The sequence below is a fragment of the Megalops cyprinoides genome, chromosome 20, assembly GCF_013368585.1.
Source record: "Megalops cyprinoides isolate fMegCyp1 chromosome 20, fMegCyp1.pri, whole genome shotgun sequence".
Classification (NCBI taxonomy): Eukaryota; Metazoa; Chordata; class Actinopteri; order Elopiformes; family Megalopidae; genus Megalops; species Megalops cyprinoides.
The window spans coordinates 26167529-26188455 of record NC_050602.1 but is presented as its reverse complement, the minus strand read 5'-3'; the positions used below and the strand labels follow the sequence as shown (position 1 = coordinate 26188455).

Sequence of the window (20927 nt, the reverse complement as noted above, 5' to 3'; positions counted from 1 at the left end):
GTCAGACGTAGGAGGGGCCATGAGGATCCTCCGACACATAGCAAAGTCTAATGTTCACGGAGTGTGACCCCCCCCCCCCCCCGCGCTCCTGCTACAGCACCGACTCCCCCCCCCCCCCCCCCCGTCCTCTGCAATCATCACAAACTTCCTCTCCTCTGGCCCCCCAGGAGCAGGGGGGAGAATGGCCGCGTTTGTAATTTCTCCCTCACTATCCGCAGATTAATTTCCCAGAAAGCCCTGCCACCACCGTAAAGGGAAAAGGGGAGAGAGGGATTCTGTGGGGGGGGGGGGGGGGGGGGTAGTGCACAAAAAGCAAAAAGATAGAGGGCAGACTGAGGAGCCGAGGACTGTGGTGCACCATCCTTATGAGGTTTTTTTTTCCCCATGACCGATCATTTTCTGCGTGGAGGTATCGGGGGGCCAGGGTGATAATTGGCATGCAGATTGCCACTGATGGCTTCACACAGGAGAAGAAAAGAGCTGGCCTGTTCCAATAATGAGCCCGCCTTTCAGACAGAAGGGGGGGGTGGGGGGGTGTCACACAAAATGTTTCAGACACAATTCCTTTCCCTCCCAGCGCGCTTTCCGGGGTTCGCGCTTCGTATTCTGTAATGTTTCATTATTTTTTTCCCCCCTCTCTCTTCTCCGGAGACGAGGGCGGTCGTTACTCTTTGCCTTTCCCTCCTCCCCTCTCCTTCTCCTTCCCCTAAGCCATACTGTATGAAAGCGGGCATTTGGTGTGATAAACTGCTTCATGTATTCAAATCTATGGCAATGTCCTAGCTCATTACAAACTACAAAATCCCCAAGGGCTCAAAGAGTTTTAATTACAGCGCAATAATTACTACTTATCCATGCATGGCTCTCTTTCAGGTACTGCACTTCTGTCAGCAAATTGGAAATAGGTGGTACTAACAGCAAAAAAAAAAAAAAAAACAGCAACAACCATGTTGGTATCACTGTAAAAAAAAAAAAAAACTATAAAATTGTTATTTACCATTGGAAGAAAGTAAAGTGCAACATTATATTTGCTGCTATGCACTGTTAGTCCTATAATAATGATAAAAAAATAGATAATATGCTGAATTTTGGTAAGTTTTATGTGCTATGTGATTTTAGAGATAGATTTAACAAGGTGTAAAACATTCCATCCAGATGCTTCACCTTTTTGGTGTATTTTTTACCCTAAATACCCCTCCCAGCATGGGTTGCCTGGTAATATGCATTTTTGTCTGTTCAACAACCAGAATCGATGTGTTCCTCAAACAGGCTACAGTTTCACAGCAATGCTGTAGGAATGTCACCCACTGGGAATGTTTTGACTGTACGTTTGCTGGGAAATCCCATCCGTCAGTATGGTACAGGTTAGGTCAAATCTACCTCTAGGAGGTGCAGGTCAATCAGGGGTTATGCTGCAGCTACAGTATGTGCAGCTCCGCCCTTGGCCGCTCTCCTTCATGTGCTCAGCCATCTGCGTGTTAAAACAGAGGAGGCCTAATCCAGGAGGCCGGGCCTCTGAGCCTCCAGAGCCCCGCGGGCGGCTGTGCGAAAGGAGCTGTCAGTCTCTGTCAGCAGCACTGCAGCGGAGAGACGCATCACCTCCCCTCTGTCCCGTTTCCACTTCCACTTCCTCCTGTTTGAGGGTGTCAGGGCCAAAAAAAGTTGAGAGGAGGGGGGTTTCCCTTAACATGTTTTTGTGAGAGATTCGGGCCTGTAGGGCACGGTGCGGCCTGGTGGTGCCGGCTCCCCCCACTCACACACACCCAGCACGCTGTCGCCTCTCCCCGCCCCCCGAACAACAAGCTCCGCTCCGATTGCCTGTAATCCCTCCAGCTACAGAGATAATTAACCCGACCTGTCATTTTCTCCGACGCCACCCCTCCTTTTGATCAAGCCCCCAGACAGGTAAGTAAATAAAGGAATTAAGGTGTGAGCCCTGCTAAGTACCCTGTTGTGCGTGCCTGGATCAGTCCTGCCCGCCGAATGCCTCTTGCTTTTTTTCCCCCCTCTTCTCAATCTACTAATATCTGTTGCAAAATGCCAGGGCTTTTTGTTCTGCTTCGTTTTTTTTTAATTTATTTTCATTGGTCTGTTTTGTGATGTTGTAATAAAGAGGAAGTCTCTCAGGTCTGCTGTGATCTCTGTCCAAGCATCGTACCCGTACCCAAAACACCACAATTAAGATGCTGAATCAGACCATGAAAAAGAAACTTGGTGAAGTCAGGTCCTAAGATACGTTTCATTAACGCCCTTAATGTCATTGACACTTTGGCTGACGTGGTTCTCCATCCTGAGGCTTGAATACTACCTATTCTGTTTTTTTTTTTAAATATTGAAGAAGCTTCACTAAGTCTTACACGCTATTCTAAAACTCTCCTGCTAACTTTCATTAGAGGGATGCTGGCCTTCTGGGGACTCTGCAGAAGTCAAACTCTTCTGCATAACCCTAAGCAGAGAAACAGCGGGTGCAGCTTCCCCTTCTCACACACGGTCTCCAAGGCCTGCTGGGTTCCTGTGTACAGCGACACTCCACATCAAAGCCTTAATTGAAAAATAATTATAGGCACTTAATCATAGGAAGCAGTGGGCTAATTGAAGCGAAAACAAGAGGACAAGCAGTGGCCCTGTGAATTGCCGCATAAAGGCGATATTGTGAGGCTCGAGTCCTTAATAAGGCGTCCTCTTCAATCCCCATTGTCTCCCAGATTAAATTGGAGAGGGCTATTAGCAGAGTAAATTGGCTCTCTAATTTAGATCTCAGTGCTGAAAGCGTGACGGATGGGAGCCTGTCAGTCAGTGATGTGGGCGCTCTGTCACTGCCCCCTGTTAGCGCCTGATTGGTTAATTACTCCAGGATTGTTAAAGTTTGCCCTCATCCCTCAACATGGCCGCGACTCCTCCAGCGCCGGGCCTGAGGAGGCGTCTCCTCCTGTTTCTCGGAGCGGGGGGCTCTCGTCTCAGAGGGCGACGCAGCTCGGCACTGCAGCGGTAACGGTGCCATCCTGTTTGACAACAGCGACGCGACCAGGACAGTTAATCAATCTCCGCCGTTATCGTCCGAGCAGGTGCTTTCGCTCTGTCGCACGGCGGCTATACGTGCCGCAGTTTCCAACATGACTCGCTTTCGTAATGGCTGCGATCCTTTCGTTCCAAAGACATTCTGTAAAACCCCACCTTGAACCTAAAACCTCGTGAATTAATCCAGCAGGGCTCACGATGTGTCCCAGGTTCCCCTAGCCATGTTTGAATGAACGCACAAAAATGTTCTCACATCACTGGCCTCAGCTCACCCGACCACTTTATGTTTTGAGCTTAAATTCAGTTTAGTGGGTATGAATTTAAATAGAATAACGTGCGTTGCTAATGGTTAGAGTATAGTGTTACAGATGTTTGACTTGGAGTCTGAGGAAGAATGCACACCTTGCTGGGGTTGGTTGTTGACCCCCCCACCCCCCCGGATGTCATACGTGGGAATAGACATATAGATGTATAAGGAGAACATAGGGAGGGAGGGATGCAGTGAACAGCAGATACAAGAAGGAAGTGGTGAGTGGGGTTTTTACACTTGAGAATAGGGACAAGTTTGATGATTGCGTGGGGATTGCCTAAAAATTCCCCTCCCAAACCTTCCTTTGGAACTTCAGTAAGATGGTCCTGGAAGGATTTCAACTAGAATGGAACAGAACACAAAAGAAAAAGGCTGGTCCACTTCCTTATTAGATTAGGAATACTCTTCCCTTTTAACAGAGTAAGTACTGTCAGAAATGAAGTACAGAGGGGGAGGAAAGGGGGGCTGTGTTTAGGAGTTTGCGTTTGAACGCGACTTCTTTCTCCATTTCCCAATCTGCATAATATATTCCGAAAAGGTTTCTGAAAATGTTTGTCAGGATGTAAGCACAAATGGCATGTCCTCAGAATTTCTCGTTTTGAGGGGAGGTGGTCTTATTTCATGTCCTCTTCTGTGGTTATGGGCTCATTCTAAAGCCATTCTGCCCTCTAGTGGACATTACAGCACAGCACACACTCATATTAAGGTCTGGGTTAAAAACTAGTCTCATTGTGCTGTCCTTATCTGAAGAATTTGAGAAACATTTACATTGAAACATTGCATGACTTCACTTGCATCACATTAGGATATTGGCTGTTCAAACTGACCCAAAAATGTTGTCATTCTGATTAAGGCGTTCAGAGGTAGAAGACAAAATGCAAGGTTTCCACAGGGTAGGATACTGTATTGGTCAGCATTACATATCACGGCTATGCTGCAGAACTCCACTGTCATTGGCTCACCACGTAACTGTAATTGGCACAGCGCCATGGTTACATCTAGGAGGGTGATTCCAACTTAGAGGCGTTTAGTCATGACCTCACAGATGGCGGCTTCGCACCACTGGCTCTTCAGCAAAGCACCTGCCACCCACTGCGGGCCACCCTGGAGTCACCTTTCCCCGTATCACAGGGTACTCTGCCCCAGCCTCCCATAAATCGCAGAAGCAGCGAAACCATTACAGCAAAACAACGGGGCCATTACAAGTCAGCTAAGATAAAGAAGAATATTTTTTACTAAACACATCCTCCCTTCCCTACCCTGCCTCAGCTTTGCTTGAATTCGCTCTGTCCCGAGAAGTCCCTCTACAGCTTATATAGTTTTTAACTCCCCAGCAACACTTCCCCCCCACCATGCCTCACTCTCCCAGCCAGGCCTCATCTCTTTGCCAGGTCTCCAATGGCAAAGCACTCCCCAAATTTCTTCCCTCATCTCTTCCCCACCAGCCAACTTTCACCCCATTCCATGGCCTGGAACACAAAACTCAAAAACAAAACCTGCTCTTTTTTTCAAACTGAACAGAACAACCCCCCCCTCACCACACATACTCACTCTCTCTACTTCTGCCCCCAAACTGAGTTTTTAAACTGTTCCCTGCTCCTGTTGTCCCTAATTACAAACGAGGTACACCTGTACATCGTTCGTCTGCCTGTGCCCTGGCTCCAGCCAGTCCCTGCTCCTGGAGAGTGAAACCAGCTGCTGACGTGCGTGTGTCTGACCCTGCCGTTCCTCTCTCTCTCAGCAGGATTACCATTCAAAAACACATCGTCAGGAGGGTGCAACTTACCCCTCTCATGACTCAGTCGAAACCCTGCTCATGTTTTCTGTATCTTCACCGCTGGTGATGTGGCCTTTTTATCTGCATTGTTATTCTCTACTCTGTCTCCGAATAAGACTGCCTGCCAAAAGAACACACTTAAAATGAGCCTTGTAAACAGGAATCAGAAGTACAGTAACGATAGAGAGAAAATTAGATTGATTTCTGGGGGCAGTCTATTTGGTTTTACTTTACTCTCTTGCTTCCAAAGCTGGCAGATTTCGAGTCAAAACCCGATTACAGTTTTGCGTTAGAATACAGATATAATGCTGTTGATAGTTGATTCTCTGTGCTGATTATTTCCCTGTTTGTGTATTGCTTGTGGTGTAGATTGGTAAATGAATTTCCCAGTTGCGGGACCGATACACTACTACTGCTACATCACTAAATGTGGATGTAACTGGATAATGTAAATTGGATATGAATATATATGAATATGTATTTTGATCTATAGAGTATGTCTCATTCATATTCTTATAATGTTGCAGGTGCAAACACTTTCCTTTTTTTCTTAAATAACTACCACTATGTTTCTTAAAATAATTATACATCGGCTTGAAAAAATAAATGTCCATTTAAAATTCTTCAGGTTCTTGTTATATTCCAATAATTAATTTGTTCATTATTATGGTCAGTAGTTAAAAGTTCAATAAAACCCCTGTGTGTGTTATACCTGTGTATGCAGTTAGTCCTCAGATGGTAACATTTATTTAATACTGGCAAAGATGTTAAACTGTGAATAAATAAATAAAAAATTCCACAAAACTAATGAACAAGACGTTTCATGCAGGTGGCCAAAATTGGCAAAGGGGAAAAGGAGCACTGGATTATGAGCCATAAATTCTCACCCCCTGTGAATTGATGGTGATAAGAAAGGTGTGGCAGCAAGCCTGGCCTGGCCGTGTTGACATTAAGATAAGCCTGAAGAACACAGTGACGTCAGCCGGCACTGTTCGGAACCCACTTTTAAGTGACTCCCCAGGTTTCCGTCTTTGGTGACCCACAGCCTAAGGGACACCTCGAATTCTGCTCTGTTAAGAAATAAAATTTCCATGTTTGGTTGGAAGCACCAAACACTAAACTAGCCTAGTAAAGGTTATCTGCTTGTTTCATGCTTGGTATACAGTAAGTTATTCTGTGGGTTCTGGTGTCCGATACTTCTTAAATGGATACAGGGAAATAATTTCCAGCATAGAAAGGCACATATATGTGAAGATAAAAAGAGCAAGGTGAAGTGATGAGGTTTTGAAGGGGAATACCCTTTTTTACTACAGTATGTGGAATACGTTGTACGTTCACAACCATCAACATGGGTAGGGCTGTTGGCCTTTTGTCAGAGTGTGGACTGATTAGGAGTTACTGTAATATGAGCTCATGCGGCAGAAACTACACTCAATGCGCACAAGGTGTCTGGGGCTGTGTTTGCTTTCTCTCTGAATCATAATTCACGAACACCCCCCCCCCCCCCACCTGCCAGTGACTTGGAGCTTTTGTGTGCCCAAGTTCACCTTGAATCCCCCCCCCCCCTCCCCCCTTTTCACCAAAAGTCTCCACAACCCCAGTGATCCCCCACGCACATTAGTGTCGGGAAGATGGATTCCTCTCTCAGAGCTTTTGAATACGAGCGTTTGGCTGAGATGGGTGGTTCAAAGGCCGGCCGCAACCGCGCTCTTATTTGCTGAAATCCTTGGCAGTTGGTAGGCCGCCGCCCGAAAGGTGCCAGGTGGTCCTGTCTCTGCTCGGTGTGCGTATGGAAAAAGCAGCCGAGAGCGCTCACGTGACAGGCCTGTCCCCCCCCCCGAGTCACACGCCCCGAGGTGAACCCAGGCCACACGTCCAGCCCAGATCAGTTCCGCTGCAGCCTCTGCACTCTGAGTTTGGGGCTCCCGTGTCCGCCGTTCGGAAAAGAGACTCTTGAACCCGTCTCCCAGCGCAACGATGGCCGCCACCATGCTGCAGTCCGCTGGCTTCGTCCTCGCCCTGCTCGGAGTGGGCGCCGTCATCGCCGCCACCGGAATGAACAACTGGAGCAGCCAGGACCGGCAGGGGGACGTGGTGACCTCCACCTACACCTACAAGGGGCTGTGGCAGACGTGCGAGGTGGGCACCTCGGGCTTCACCGAGTGCCGACCCTTCTACACCATCCTCGGGCTGCCAGGTGGGGAGCGGGTACTCGTCTTTAAACCTGCGGTTTTGTCTTTCCGCTGTTAGCCGTGTGTCGTGGGGGTTGAAATACATCACAATACATTATTTTTATTGTCATTTAGCAGATGCTGTTAACCAGAGCTGTTATACAGCTGGATATTTACTGAGCCAGTTGTGGGTTAAGTATCTTGCCCAAGGGTACAACAGCAGTGCCCCAGTGGGGAATCAAACCAGCAACCTTTTGGTTACTGTCCTTGCTCCCTACCACTACCCCACACTGCTGCCCCATTGCGATACTCACGGCCTGTGTCTGTCCGAAAAAAACCTGCTAAAGAATTTACCTCGTGTTGCCTCAGAACGGTGCATTTCACAAGCCTTTAGCATTTTTGTCTCTGGCTTACACCTACCTCTGCACTCTGGCGTGCTTGGCGTCATACATCTGTGATATGATAACTCGCAATATGAAAGACTAACCGCAAGAACACGCGATCCAGGTGCGGTTTGGGGTGTGGCTCTGTACAACTGGCTGACAACATACTGACAAATATGCTTTTTATTTTCTGTCATCTACACAGTCTGAACCTAAAACGTACCTCAACCTGCACCTGAAGTATATTTCTGAAAAATGGATATTAATTGGTCGCACATACTGCAAAATGGGCAAGCAAAAAAGTGCTTTGAGGTCTAAAACTGGCAAATGAGATACTTCCTCTTCAAGATTATTGGATATAATGCAGACACTATTCATTTCTATGCAATTCAAAATTCCAAATAGGCCTATGTTGAATTTTAAGAGAATCCAAAGTGTTAAAATCTCTGCATAGAGACAAATAAAAGTGATGAAAGTTTGATCTGGGGGGAACAAGGCATGTATTAGGAACACATAGACATATTGTATTCTTACAGTAATCACTGAACTCATAATTCTGTGTAAATAAGGAAGACCTACACTTGCTTTAATTAACATCTTTAGTACAAAATGTCACTAAAAGTAGCAGAAGTTACCTTTAGCAGGGACCGCAATGAAAATGCAAGTTTAAAAAGATATATAGGCATATTTGCCTCTCACTGAGTTTTCTCCTTCTGTTCTGAGGGAGTCTGAATCCAAAAATCATTCTAGTTCAAACTTTATATAAATCTGCCTATTTCAAAACCAAATTCATGTTTTATGTTTTTACAACGTAACTGACTGCAGATTAACAATAAATAGTCACATTTAAAAAGTGTAAAACATGCTTCATGTGATTGTCTGCACAGTGAGAAGGTAATCAGCTTTGGAGGCAAACAGGCGCCGGACTGAAGCTTGCGCTGGTTTCGCGTTCGCTTTGTGCTCTCCGGTAACTGCACGTATCCTCCGCACATGAACAATCGCAGCGTCTCTTTGTTCGGCGTTTATCTCGGTGTTTATCAGTGTTCCCCTCGTTGCAGTCTATTGACAATGTGAGAAAGAGAAGGAGTGTGGCGGTCAGGTTGCTTGGTTGACGGTTTCGATCTCACCTGGGGTTTAGCATCGGCCGTTGTATTCGCTGGAGGAGACCGGGTCACGGCTTCCCTTTCTTTCCCGCCTGTGTTTGCTTTCTGCTGCCGAGGCGGGAAGGTGGTGAAGCTGCCATGTTCAGCCATGGTCAATAGAACTGTCAAGGTTTTTCTCTTTTTCTATAAAAAGGCTGAATGAACATGAGGCCCAGAATTCAAAGCGGGGGAATGTTCTGTGACAATATTTAATTTTATCAGAGTCTGAAAGACACATCTGATAGCAAACTCCCACGGAGTCTGACCCAGCAAGACATTGTTTGAGGAGTCTGGATGAACCTTCGAGGCTAAGTTGTTATCAATCCATTCATGTACATCTATTATCAACAACTTGGATATAATTCATAACTGAAATTATTTATTATTACTTGTTCATACTGGATCCTATAACAAAGAATAAATGTTGCTGGATTGCTGTGGGGCCGATCTGATTCTAAATGAACCTTTGAAAAGACCAGGTTGCACTCTGATGTCCTAAACAGCAGTCCACACAATTTGTCATACAAAGAGAGTTAAGAAATGTATTTATGTTGTGGAACTTCATCTTCATCTTCAATCTTTTTCATCAGAGGAATTTTGCTTCAAGAACTCTCCAAAACCTGGGTATATCACTGTTTTTCTTCTGATAAGTTGTTTTTTTGAGTTGTGGATCAACAGCAATTTTGCTTTTGGGTTCAATCAGTTATGAGGTTGCTGTGTAGCTTTGCAGATGCAGGTGAACTTCAACAATATTCAAAGCTGAGGTAGAGGAGAAGAACCTGGCGAGTAAGGCCCAACTTCCCCTTTTCAACTCGACTCTAATAACCGCCTGATGGTTCCGGAAAATAAAAACGCAAAGACATGAAACCAGATGGGCATGTCTTTTTCCCCCATTAAGTCGCCCAAATGCTGCTAATAATCGAGCCCTTCCTGCATCCCTCAGTGAATAAACAGGGCCTGGGGACAGACATAGAAGTTTAGGGATACTGAACAGGCCCATCTCACTCAAATAGAAAAGGTTAAGCAGATCCTGTACTGCAAAGAGTCATCGCAGGTATAGCTATCCGAATCACCTGAGCTTCAATAAGAACACTAAGCTCACAGCACTCTGTAGGCTACCACAGCACGGGAAGCATTGTTGCCACGGCGATGGACCAGTAGACCAAAGGAAGCCTCTTTGTCAAGTTCACAATTTAAGACAGTTAGACAGTGCCCTGGGTTCAGAAGTTTGTAAAATAGCAAAAGCAACGATACTGTTTCAAACCACGCCCTACATTACTTAAACAAGGGATCGGTTTCTGAACCCGGTGACAAAACCGGTGCCCGAAACTCCGGAGGCAGCGCATGAAAATATTGAGCAAACACCAGATAAGCATTGTTCACGTTTGTACATAGTGATAAGAGATGCAGAACCAGCCTCCATTTCATGACAACAGCCACATTGCGAAGTCCAGGCGACATTAGTCTGCGCCTCACAGGAAAGACAAAATGGCCGCCACTATGTTCCAGTTAATGGGATTTATGCTTTCGGCTCTCGGGGTCTTTCTGATATCGTCTGCCACGGCGATGGACATGTGGAGTGTGCAGGACCGCTCTTTCACGCTAGTGACCAGCGTGTACACTTACTCCGGACTGTGGTACTCGTGTGTCGGGTCGGCCTACGGTACCTCAGAATGCCGGCCCTTCTTTACTATTCTGGGACTGCCAGGTAAGCGGGCGGGGCAGGTCAAGACAAAACTTTTATCTGGTTGTGAGCTCCAGTGTTTCATTGTTAGACTCTTAACTCCATTTCTGTTATATCTGACTGAAATGTAATTGGATGTAAATGCCTCAATGACAAGGAGAGAAAGCATGGGCAGAGTAGTTCTCTAACGGTTCTGTCATAGAGTTTCTATCACACTGCATTATTGACATTTTAAACATTATCCTTTAAAGCTAAATTAATGTTTATAATAAGGATATGAGTAAAGGGAAAAAAAAGTGAATCTTCATAAGTGAAAATAAGTGGTAAATTTTGGATAAATGTCAAGCATAATGAAAAATATTTTAAATTTAGGAAGGAAAAATATTTTCCTGAAAGTTACTCATTTACAACTTTCCTCCAAATTTCTGCTAAAAAACTTGATGGAATTTCGTATTGAATGAATAATGATATGGCTGAGATGACAGGGCAAATTTTTACCATATCAAATAAATCAGTTTAGAAAGAATTATTTTGTTTTTTTTATTTGTATATTTTTGTTTATATAGTTTCATTTCTTCATACTGATATGTGGATTGTTACAGCATTTATGGGAAAACGATTCTCAGCATTTAATTGCACATGCAAATGGAAACTGTCAGACATTAAAATATGCTGCAGGGATTTGTGCTGTAATCTTTGGTTCCATTTCCATAAATACAACAATTTCTTGATATATATCTCCATCCATGCGGGTAAATCCAATCAAGTCATTGGTTAAGTACTTTTCTACAGATACATTGTATGATATGATATTATGAAATTATGATAATGAAAATGAGGCGGAATTTTTGTAAGTCACCCTTCCATCCTCTTTGAAGAGCATTCACATTGCAATACTTTACTGGCACAGACGAGCAGACCAATGGAGCTAAATGTGAAAGGGTTTTCTTACAAATATCACTCACGTATGCTCATCAGATCTAGCAGGAGAAATGGGATTCCCCTTAAAGGAATATCCTGACATATAGTTTCATCATTACTGACATTGTGAGGGAAAACGGTAATATTGTTGAAAACCCAGGGTGTTGTTTTGGTTGGCCCACTTTGCAAGGATGGACAGCAGTGTTGTTGAAAACCCAAAATGTCATTTTGGTTAGCCCACTTTGTGAGGATGACAATGCTGTTGAAAACCCATGGTGTTGTTCTGTTTTGCTCACTTTCCAAGGAAAAACAGTGATGCTGTTGAAAACCCATGGTGTTGTTCTGCTTGGCCCACAGGGAGCTTCCAGGCAGTCCGAGCCCTGATGATAGTGGGGATCGTTCTCGGGGCGATCGGCATCCTCATCTCCGTCTGCGCTCTGAAGTGCCTGAAGATGGGCAGCATGGAGGACGGGGTCAAAGCCAACATGACCCTGACGGCCGGGGTCATGTCCATCATCGCAGGTACGGAGCAGGTGCCCCCTTTGCCTGTACTCAATCCACAGCAACACGTTAAGCGCCTGCCACTACTTTTCCTGCTCAGATAGAAAAAGTTGAATTTTAAGACTATCATACAGCTCTGACATGTGTGTCAAAAAAGATAAATTAAAATAAAAATCCTTTTTACTGTATTGCTAGGTTATAGGTTAAGCACTTGAAATGGCCTTTTGAATCATCATTAAACATACACAGGTGTCATACAAAAACAATGCCCTGATATGGCATGTAAAGCCTGGTACCATAAAACTACACAGATTGGCAGATTCATTTACACCGATTCATTCCCATTCACTAGGCCCTCACAAAAAAAAAAAACCTTCAATATTTTATGATATTTCTTCTGAGTGAATTCCCTAAAGGCTTGGAATAGGTTGAAGGCGTGTTATTTAACCACCATTTTGCTTCTCTGCCAGGGATTTGCGCCATCGCTGGAGCCTCTGTCTACGCTAATCAGATAGTGTCCAGTTTCATGATGACCACCTACAACAGTGAATATGGCGGGATGGGAGGCATGGGAGGCATGGGAGGCATAGGAGGAATGGGAGGAACTCTTGTTCCCAGGTAAGAACAGATAACTTTGCATTGCCTTGTATAGACTGGTTTTGGGTCAGAGAGGAAGTTGGCTATTTGTTTGATCTCAGTCAGAACAGACTATCTTGCATTTCCTTGTATGGACTGGTATTAGGTCGGAGGGGAAGTTGTTTTTTTTTAAACCTCAGAGAGAACAGAAACATCCGTGTGTTACCTAATTCAGGTTGGTTTTGGGTCAAAGCAGGATGTTGGGTGTTTGTTTGATCTCAGTAAATACAAATGTTCTTGCCTTATATTGTATGCACTGGTATTGGGTCAGATGGGAAGTTGGTTATTTGTTTGGTCTCAGTGGGGACAGATTATCTTGCATGTGGACTGCCGATAGCAGGTTTTGGTGAGAGTGGGAAGTTTGTCGTTTCCTTGGTGATCTGTCAGTTTGACTGCAGTGTGGTTTCTCTGTGACTCAGGTACACGTTTGGCCCCGCCCTCTTTGTCGCCTGGGTAGGAGGGGCTGTGCTGTTAGTTGCCGGGGTTTTGATGTGCCTGGCCTTCAAGGGGCTGGCACCAGAGAAATCACGGTAGGTCCTGATTTGCTTGTGTTTTGTGTGTTGTATGTGTGTGTGTGTATAATGTGTGTGTGTGTGTGTGTGTGTGCATGTATGCGAATGCTCAGGTTTAATTCGAATTTACCCTTAAACTATGTTACACTTAAGTTTCTTCAATAACAGAGAGCATAAATATGTCTACGTACAATACAGCCTATTTTAATTTTTCATAAATTGGATGTAAACTGTATTGCAGAGTATTCCAGCAGCTACAGCTGCTACAGCTACTTCCCTGCAGCGAATCAGTCAGAGTGACCCAGTGAACCGTGTGTTGTGGTTGCTGTCCTGCTGACAGCATGCAGCTGCAGGATAATCCAGTATAAAGTTTGTTCACTGCTCTCCTCCCTCTCGTGTCTCAGCTACAACGCAGTGGCCTACAAAGCTCCCTCCCAGAACAGGCCGGTTTACGACGACTCTCACAGTGGCGCAGGCCACAGAGACAACCAGAAATACGTTTAGCTCCAGCTCCAGCATTCAGATCTCGGCGTGAGAAGAGTGGAGCTTTGCTGGTCAATGAAGCGCGGCTGAAAGTTCACACTAACACTCAAACATCCTGGTTTCCTCATTGCACAGTTCTGCAGGGAGAGAAACACTTTTTTGTTTGCTAAGTATAGAGTAAACAGCTAATGTCAGAGCAACTGCCCAGCCGCTTTTAATATCAACTTTAATTTTTTTAATTCAAATTTTTAATATCTTTCACACCTGTTCAGGCGAATTACATCATTTCATTGTATACTTGTTTCTGAATTGTTTTAAAATGTAAACTGTAGTAGTTTTAGTTTTGCGAAGTGGTAGAAAGAAGTGAGTGTTGTTGCTTTGTGGTACGCAGTGTAGATCAATATCTTATGAGTGCATATTACAGATGTCATGTTTATTCCATTTTTATAGAGTAGAATGTAGTTTTTTGTATGTAACCACTTTATTGTCAATGTTATGAAATAAAGTCTTAACTTTGGTATTGCCTATATTTCCATAAATCAAATACCATGCAAACTTACAAAATCACCATTAGTCAGTAATTACCCCTCTTTGGCGGCCCTTTGCTATGGCCTTGGCAGGGGTTTAAACCTTGAGTTCAGATCAAAAGACTGTTGAAAAATCTAGACCAGCTATTACTCTTCTCACAGAGTAAACCTAAGGTGGCTCCTGCCGAGACATTTCACTTTGCCCTGGAGCCAATCAGGAGGTCGGCTGTGTGAGAGGGGTGGGATGGTGATCAAATGCTTAAACTGGTCCAGGTGCTTTTGTGCCCAGCACACTTAAATATGTGTTCAAGTGATCTTAAAACTGCACATAATAATAATAATAATAATAATAATAATAATCATCATCATCATCATCGTCATCATCATCATCATCATCACCAGCCATACAGACACCTCACAGGTACAATGCTGCCACCTGTAGGAAGCTGTAGCTCTACGGATTGGTTGTGTCTCAGGTACTGTAAAGGTATACAATTTAAGACTGAAACATTAAAACCATCACATTGTTTTCATTACAGTGGGAACATTAAATGCTACCAATGTTCAACCACGGGTATATGCTTTAATATGATTAACAAACTTTAACAAAATAACAAACACTAACACTAACAAACTATGAAATGCAGCAATTCATCATTTGGGGGCAGATTTCTCTTCAATAGTTAGAGGACATGCAGTGAATAAAAGTGAAACTAAAATGAAGACTTTGATCAGAAGCCACAACTGAACTCAAGACAGATTCCAAGAAGAAATGGCGTCCAGGCTTTCCCTCCTGGAAGAGGAGCTCTCCTGTCCTGTGTGCTCTGACATCTTCAGGGATCCTGTTGTTCTGAAGTGCAGCCACAGCTTCTGTAAAGCCTGTCTGCAGCAGTACTGGGAGCAGAAGGGATCTCGGGAATGTCCAGTTTGCAGGAGAAAGTCTTCTATGGATGATCCTCCACTAAGTCTGGCTCTGAGGAACACCTGTGAGGCGTTCTTAAAGGAGAGAAGTCAGAGAGCTGCAGCAGGACCTGAAGAGCTCTGCAGTCTGCACAGAGAGAAACTCAAGCTCTTCTGTTTGGATGATCAAATACCTGTTTGTGTTATCTGCCAAACTTCAAGAAAACATGAAAATCATAAACTACGACCAGTTCAGGAAGCAGCAGAAGAACATAAGGTTTGAAAAGAGACTTCATTTTTCACTTTTATTGTTTTTTTAAAAAATCTTTGTCATGTTCAATTGTATTTTCCTAATAATGACAAATATTTAAAATGGTCTAAAGCTGATCTTTGCAGTGGTACCCTCTACATAGCATACATAGCATACAAAGCTACCTACCTGTCATCTACATGCAAAGCCATTTACATTTCATATTATAGCAGTGTCTGTCACACAGTTTAGGTAGCAATGTACAAAAATATTCATTCATCTTTTTCAGGAAATACAATTTATAATATTAATATGAAAGCTATGGCCATCTTCATTTCCTCATTTCCTGTTTAAGGGAGTGGAAATTGTTAAACAGTTACAAAAGGCTGTGTTTGCTTTGCTAGCACACACAGAATCCCAAGCATTGGTCATTACGGATTTGTCTAAATATAGAAACTAAACTTAATATATAAGCTTGACTCATTTCATACACTTTATCACTTTTCCGTGTCAAGAATTCAACATTTTAATAAACAAACGTGATCTTTGGTCTGAGATTGCAGTTTACCACGTGTCACATGATTGGCAGAAGCAGAGGGGAGGGGCAGAAGAGTGGAGGCATTCTCAGAGCAGTGCTGTGCAGTATTGGCCAGATCAGCAGCACTGAGTAGTGGCCAATGTGGAGAGTGATGTAAATTATAGAGACTCTCTTATGTGTTAATGTGATACAGTGATGCACTGGACACAGGGTTTTTTGCATTCAGTTCACTGGCTAATCTCATGCAAACTCAACATTATGTGGGGACATTATTGCAGTTTTGAAATGTCAAGTTGTACAACAGCTACACAAGGCTTACAACCATGTGTTTTATGCAATATTGATATTACAGTGTAGACTGGTTATCCACGTTATGACAATGAAGCATTTCAGTCAGATGTATACCATATTTATAAAGAACATTTTAAATGTGAATGTCAGGTTGCAAATAACTAGTGAATAATAATCAGAGAAATAAGCTGTGAACTGAGTCTCCATCTCTGTCTCCATGTGACTCCTCTCTGTATGAGCTAGAGCTCGGGTTCTGTCTGTGTCAGTTTCCTCAGTAAAGACTCATTTCATTCCAGGAGAAACTCAGGACTGCACTGACACCGCTGAAGAAAAAGCTGAGAGCCTTTAATAAAGTGAAACTGATCTGTGATCAAACACTGGAGCACATCAAGGTACAGTACTGATGCTTTTCAATCACAATATTGCAAATGCAGCACTGGATTGTGATGGAATGATGGTGACTAATGTTTATTCCAGAGCCAAAGGCAGCACACAGAGAGGCAGATAAAGATGGAGTTTGAGAAACTTCAGCAGTTCCTGAAAGATGAAGAGGCAGCCAGGATAGCAGCACTGAGGGAGGAAGAGGAGCAGAAGAGTCAGAGGATGAAGGAGAAGATTGAGAAGATGACACAGGAGATACCCTCCCTTTCAGAGCAAATCAGAGCCATAGAGCAGGAGCTGGGAGCTGAAGATGTTTCGTTCCTGCAGGTAAGAACTGGACTCGCTGTAGGACTCTGAATTGGCCTATATGTTGATCTTTATTAATTTGTATGTTATTCATATTCATGGAATTCCAAATTAGCATTTCCTTTGGGCCTGTAAACTGCTTCAGAGCAGTTCAGGGATATATAATGGGAAATATGTGAATGGATACAATATTGCTTTGAAATGTAACTCATGAAACATTTGAAATAGCATTAATTTTACTAATAACTGTTGTGTGCTGTAGCATATTTGTATATAAATTATTTTTGCAAGATTAATACAGATATTAAAGTTTTGTAATTAAAGCATGCTAATTGATTGAATTTTGGATGCATTGATATCAATTTATTTGTATTTTAGAGCTACAAGGACACTGTGAAAAGGTATGTAAATGAATGCCTGTTTATCTTTCTTGTATGAAACAAATATATATGAATGAGCACTTCATGAATATATTTAATACAGATGTGAAGGGCAATTCACTAGCATTGTTGCATTCTCTAAATTAAATGTAATATGGAATGACCAAAGAGAGAAAGAAAAAGTATCGATCCATTAAAAAAATCTTGTTGATTCAAACTGTAGTGATGCATCCTGTAGAGAGTAGTAACTGCAGCATTAATCATGACTGTATTTAGAGCAGTGGTGGGAAACCTGAGCTTCTGCCTGGACTTCATGTATAGCCTATATTCTTCGGTAATGATAAAATTCTGCAAAGCAGATCTCTTCTTTAACAGTTTATGTAAGGATTCTATTATATAGCTGGGTATGAAGACCCCTCTCCAGCTCCAGGAGTGAGTGAGTCCCTCAGTGGGGCTGTGTGGCTGAACCCTGGGAGGGATGGAGGCTTTTTCTCCTACAATGAAGATCTGATGTTGCTGCTGATACTCTTGTACTGTAATGAAACCAAGCCCACAGCACAAGTGACTCCTGAATATTATTGCAGAGCCCAGTGCACACTGCAGGATCCAGAGCAGGTGTCAGGAGCGCTGATTGATGTGGCCAAGCACCTGGGCAATCTGAAGTACAGAGTGTGGGAGAAGATGCTGGGGACTGTTCAATACAGTGAGTACTGGGAGCAGGAGTTGCACATTCTCACTGTACAGGGGAATCTTCAGCATCCTTTCCACACGCTGATGATCCCAGTCAGACTCATACTGGTCCTGTGTGTGTAAGAGCCCTGCAGTGAAGAGACTGAGCTCCAATCTTCTACAGGCTCTCATCCATCTGCCTGAAGCTCATAATCACATGCAGCTTTAAGAGTGATCACAGGGAAGGACATGAGCTACACAAACCCTGCCAGGCTGTGCTCCCTCTTTCACTGCTTACACTTGTTATTGTACAGTATTTATTCTGAGAATATTGATAACGTTTACATATGGGGCTGCACTCTCACATTTGATGTCATTAGAGCTGCATTTTGTTCACTAGTTTCCTTTTCATAGATCGGTGCTGATGTGTCATTCTCTGTCCCTTCAGCTCCTGTGATCCTGGATCCAAACACAGCAGATCCCCATCTGTCACTGTCTGAGGATCTGACCAGTGTGACACACAGTGCTGAGAATAAGCAGCTTCCTGATAACCCAGAGAGGTTTGATAGGTGGTGGGCTGTGCTGGGCTCTGAGGGATTCAGCTCAGGGAAACACTGCTGGGATGTTGAAGTGGGGGCTGGACGTTACTGGATACTGGGTGTGGTCAAAGAGTCCTTCAAGAGGAAAGGAGGGATCCCTCTGCACGCAGCAGGAGGAGTTTGGTGTATATGGCAGTGTAATGGGACATACACAGCCCTGAACTCACCACCTACACCCCTCGCTGTGAAAAGGAAACCCCAGAGGATCAGAGTGCAGCTGGACTGGGACAGGGGGGAGGTGTCATTCTCTGACCCCAGGGACAACACTCCTCTCTACACTTTTACACACTCATTCAAGGAGAGGCTGTTTCCACTCTTTCTCCAATCCAATTTGTTTAGACTTCATCTGAAAATCTGCCCTCTGAATGTGTCAGTGAAACAGCTGAACAGTAATATGTGTTGAGACCTAAGATCAGATGAATCAGTGCAATCTGGTGTGTGACAGAAAACAATGTCTGAGGGAATACTCACTTTCAACCAAATCAACTTCTTTCTTTGGTAAAAATTTATAGAGTAGACCAAAATTCAGTCATAAAAAGGCAGCGTGCTCATATATACTTTGCATTTCAGTTGTGTTTACCACTACCAGGGCTGGCCTAATTTGTGAGGTCTTTGTCATTTTTTGCAGAATCCTCCCTGAAGCTCTGAAGCCTTTTATCGAAAACCTTGATTTGTATGCAGATGGTGTATTATAGGACAGTGCAATTACTCCAGTGTTTTGGTCTTTTTAGGAATGTAAAATGTAATATGTTAGAGCTGGGATTACTATGAGATTGCAATGGAAGAGAGCACATAGTTGACTTGGAAATGATCCATCTTAAAATGAAGTAAATTTCAGTAGCAACATTCATGATGGACACTAGAGGGCACCAAAGGTCAAGAAATTATCTGAAACCATTACGCTCCTGCGTGTGCAATCAGAGCGTACTGGAGTTACAGTTCCGCCTGGGACTCTGTGGATTACTGTGCTGAGGATTATTTGTTTATAACAATATTTTCATGACATGGATAAGGAGATGAGGATCTGCTCTCATGGTTTGTATGGTTTGTATTCTGAAGATTTAAAGGTAGCATTTACAGTTTATTTTGCATTTTACTGTTTTATTCACCGCACTATTTTACACACTTGAAACAGCCAGTCAGTAAAGACACATAGTCACACATCATAAAGCTGACACAGGTACCTGGTACAGGTAGCAGTTTCCTATGTTGCATTTGGTTGTAGTTTTGAGAGCGCTTTGTGTTGGGAAGGCTAATGCTTTTTGAATGAACAGGTGGGACTTAAGGGATGAAAAAGTTTTTTGGAGCCAAAGTGGCCAAATGAAGAGTAGAGCTAATTTGTTTCATTGAGAAATGTATTGTTATGGCAATCGTGAAATCATGACTTCAGTTTGTTTCAAAATGCAGGGAAAGGAAATACAAGTGAGCTGCCACATTCATCATGTGTACCTTCCCTGCACGCGAAATGGAGATCATTCGACTTGCCTCTGTCCCCGTGTATGCTTACAGTCATGTGGCCCTCTTCATTTTCATGGCGTTTGTTCAGTAATGATTTATTTTTAGCTGACACGAAAAAATAAAGTGGATATGATCCCGAGTTTGCTACGATATTGACGCAAGAGTCTGTTTCTGCACTCATTCTGTCCACCAAAGACCGTGCTGCAACCTGCTCCCATGGGTCTCCTAATGCGCAGGACAGCACTGAGACTCCAGTCTCACCTGGCATTCAGCACTTCCTTGGTTTTGGATTTTGAGCCAAATCATCTCCTAGAGTTCAAGACCAGGAAAACCTGGAGTCAGAAATGAAAAAAAAAAAAAAAAATCTTGTACCAGGATTTCCTGCTCGAGAGTTCTGAGGAGCTGAGTGTGGAGGTTAATACCTGAAAGATGAGGAAGAGGATTGGAAAGGTGAAGGTATGGGAGTCAGAGCACATACTCAACCGTAGTGACAGCACTCTGTCACAGGGGGACATACAGTGAGCCAAACTAAAAAATAATGATATTTATAATACCTAAGTGTCTATTGTCTGTTGAAGATGAAATCATATGGAATTCTCAACGGTGAATTGGTCAAAATTTATATTATCTTTAGGTCGTAATGGAAGAGACAGAAAGGAACTGTGAGATGGATTTGATCCCAGCTTCACTGAGAGAAATGAGATCCCCTCAGTGCCTTGATGGGCGGCTCCAGCATTTTGAAATGGGTGTGAGCCGTTACTGTAAGCAAGTGGAGGCAGATCGGGAGGGGGTGAAACGCAGGCCTCCAATCCTATCTGGGATTCAGGAGAGGTTTATATTTGGATTTACATACAATCCTGTTATTGTCATTTGCCATTGTTACAAGTCAATTACGTAAACAGATCATGTTCAGTATTAGTTTTAAAATTTCGATGTAAGAATTCATACACACCTCATACACGTCACTTTGTCAGATGTTCTTGTGTTCACAATCCATTCACAGACTCCTCTGCAGTTTTGTCTGCTTTTCACGTTTTTTTTTTTTTATTTGTAAATTCATGCATAATAAGATAATGTAAATGCCTGCTTT

At 43.5% G+C, this 20927-nt stretch overlaps 2 protein-coding genes across 2 annotated transcripts; both read left to right on the top strand.

Annotated features, from left to right (window-relative positions):
• Nucleotides 1-7082: 7082 nt before the first annotated feature.
• On the top strand, nt 7083-13559 carry cldn18 (claudin 18). Its single transcript, XM_036553891.1, has 5 exons — nt 7083-7302; nt 11764-11928; nt 12378-12525; nt 12963-13073; nt 13460-13559. Exons 1-5 carry the CDS (start codon nt 7083-7085, stop codon nt 13557-13559), a joined length of 744 nt encoding a protein of 247 aa, XP_036409784.1.
• Nucleotides 13560-14837: 1278 nt separating this feature from the next.
• Nucleotides 14838-19252, top strand: LOC118795296 (tripartite motif-containing protein 35-like). Its single transcript, XM_036553686.1, has 6 exons — nt 14838-15242; nt 16341-16436; nt 16522-16752; nt 17110-17132; nt 17696-17814; nt 18229-19252. Exons 1-6 carry the CDS (start codon nt 14838-14840, stop codon nt 18780-18782), a joined length of 1428 nt encoding a protein of 475 aa, XP_036409579.1. The 3' UTR covers nt 18783-19252.
• Nucleotides 19253-20927: the final 1675 nt, after the last annotated feature.

What these genes read in the sequence shown, in the direction of transcription:
- cldn18 (XM_036553891.1), top strand. Translation starts at nt 7,083, where the DNA reads ATGGCCGCCACCATGCTGCAGTCCGCTGGCTTCGTCCTCGCCCTGCTC. An exon ending in GGTCATGTCCATCATCGCAG is followed by an intron (nt 11,929 to 12,377) that starts GTACGGAGCAGG and finishes CTTCTCTGCCAG; the next exon opens with GGATTTGCGCCATCGCTGGA. An exon ending in CTGGCACCAGAGAAATCACG is followed by an intron (nt 13,074 to 13,459) that starts GTAGGTCCTGAT and finishes CTCGTGTCTCAG; the next exon opens with CTACAACGCAGTGGCCTACA.
- LOC118795296 (XM_036553686.1), top strand. Translation starts at nt 14,838, where the DNA reads ATGGCGTCCAGGCTTTCCCTCCTGGAAGAGGAGCTCTCCTGTCCTGTG. An exon ending in AAGCAGCAGAAGAACATAAG is followed by an intron (nt 15,243 to 16,340) that starts GTTTGAAAAGAG and finishes ATTTCATTCCAG; the next exon opens with GAGAAACTCAGGACTGCACT. An exon ending in GCTGGGGACTGTTCAATACA is followed by an intron (nt 17,815 to 18,228) that starts GTGAGTACTGGG and finishes CTGTCCCTTCAG; the next exon opens with CTCCTGTGATCCTGGATCCA.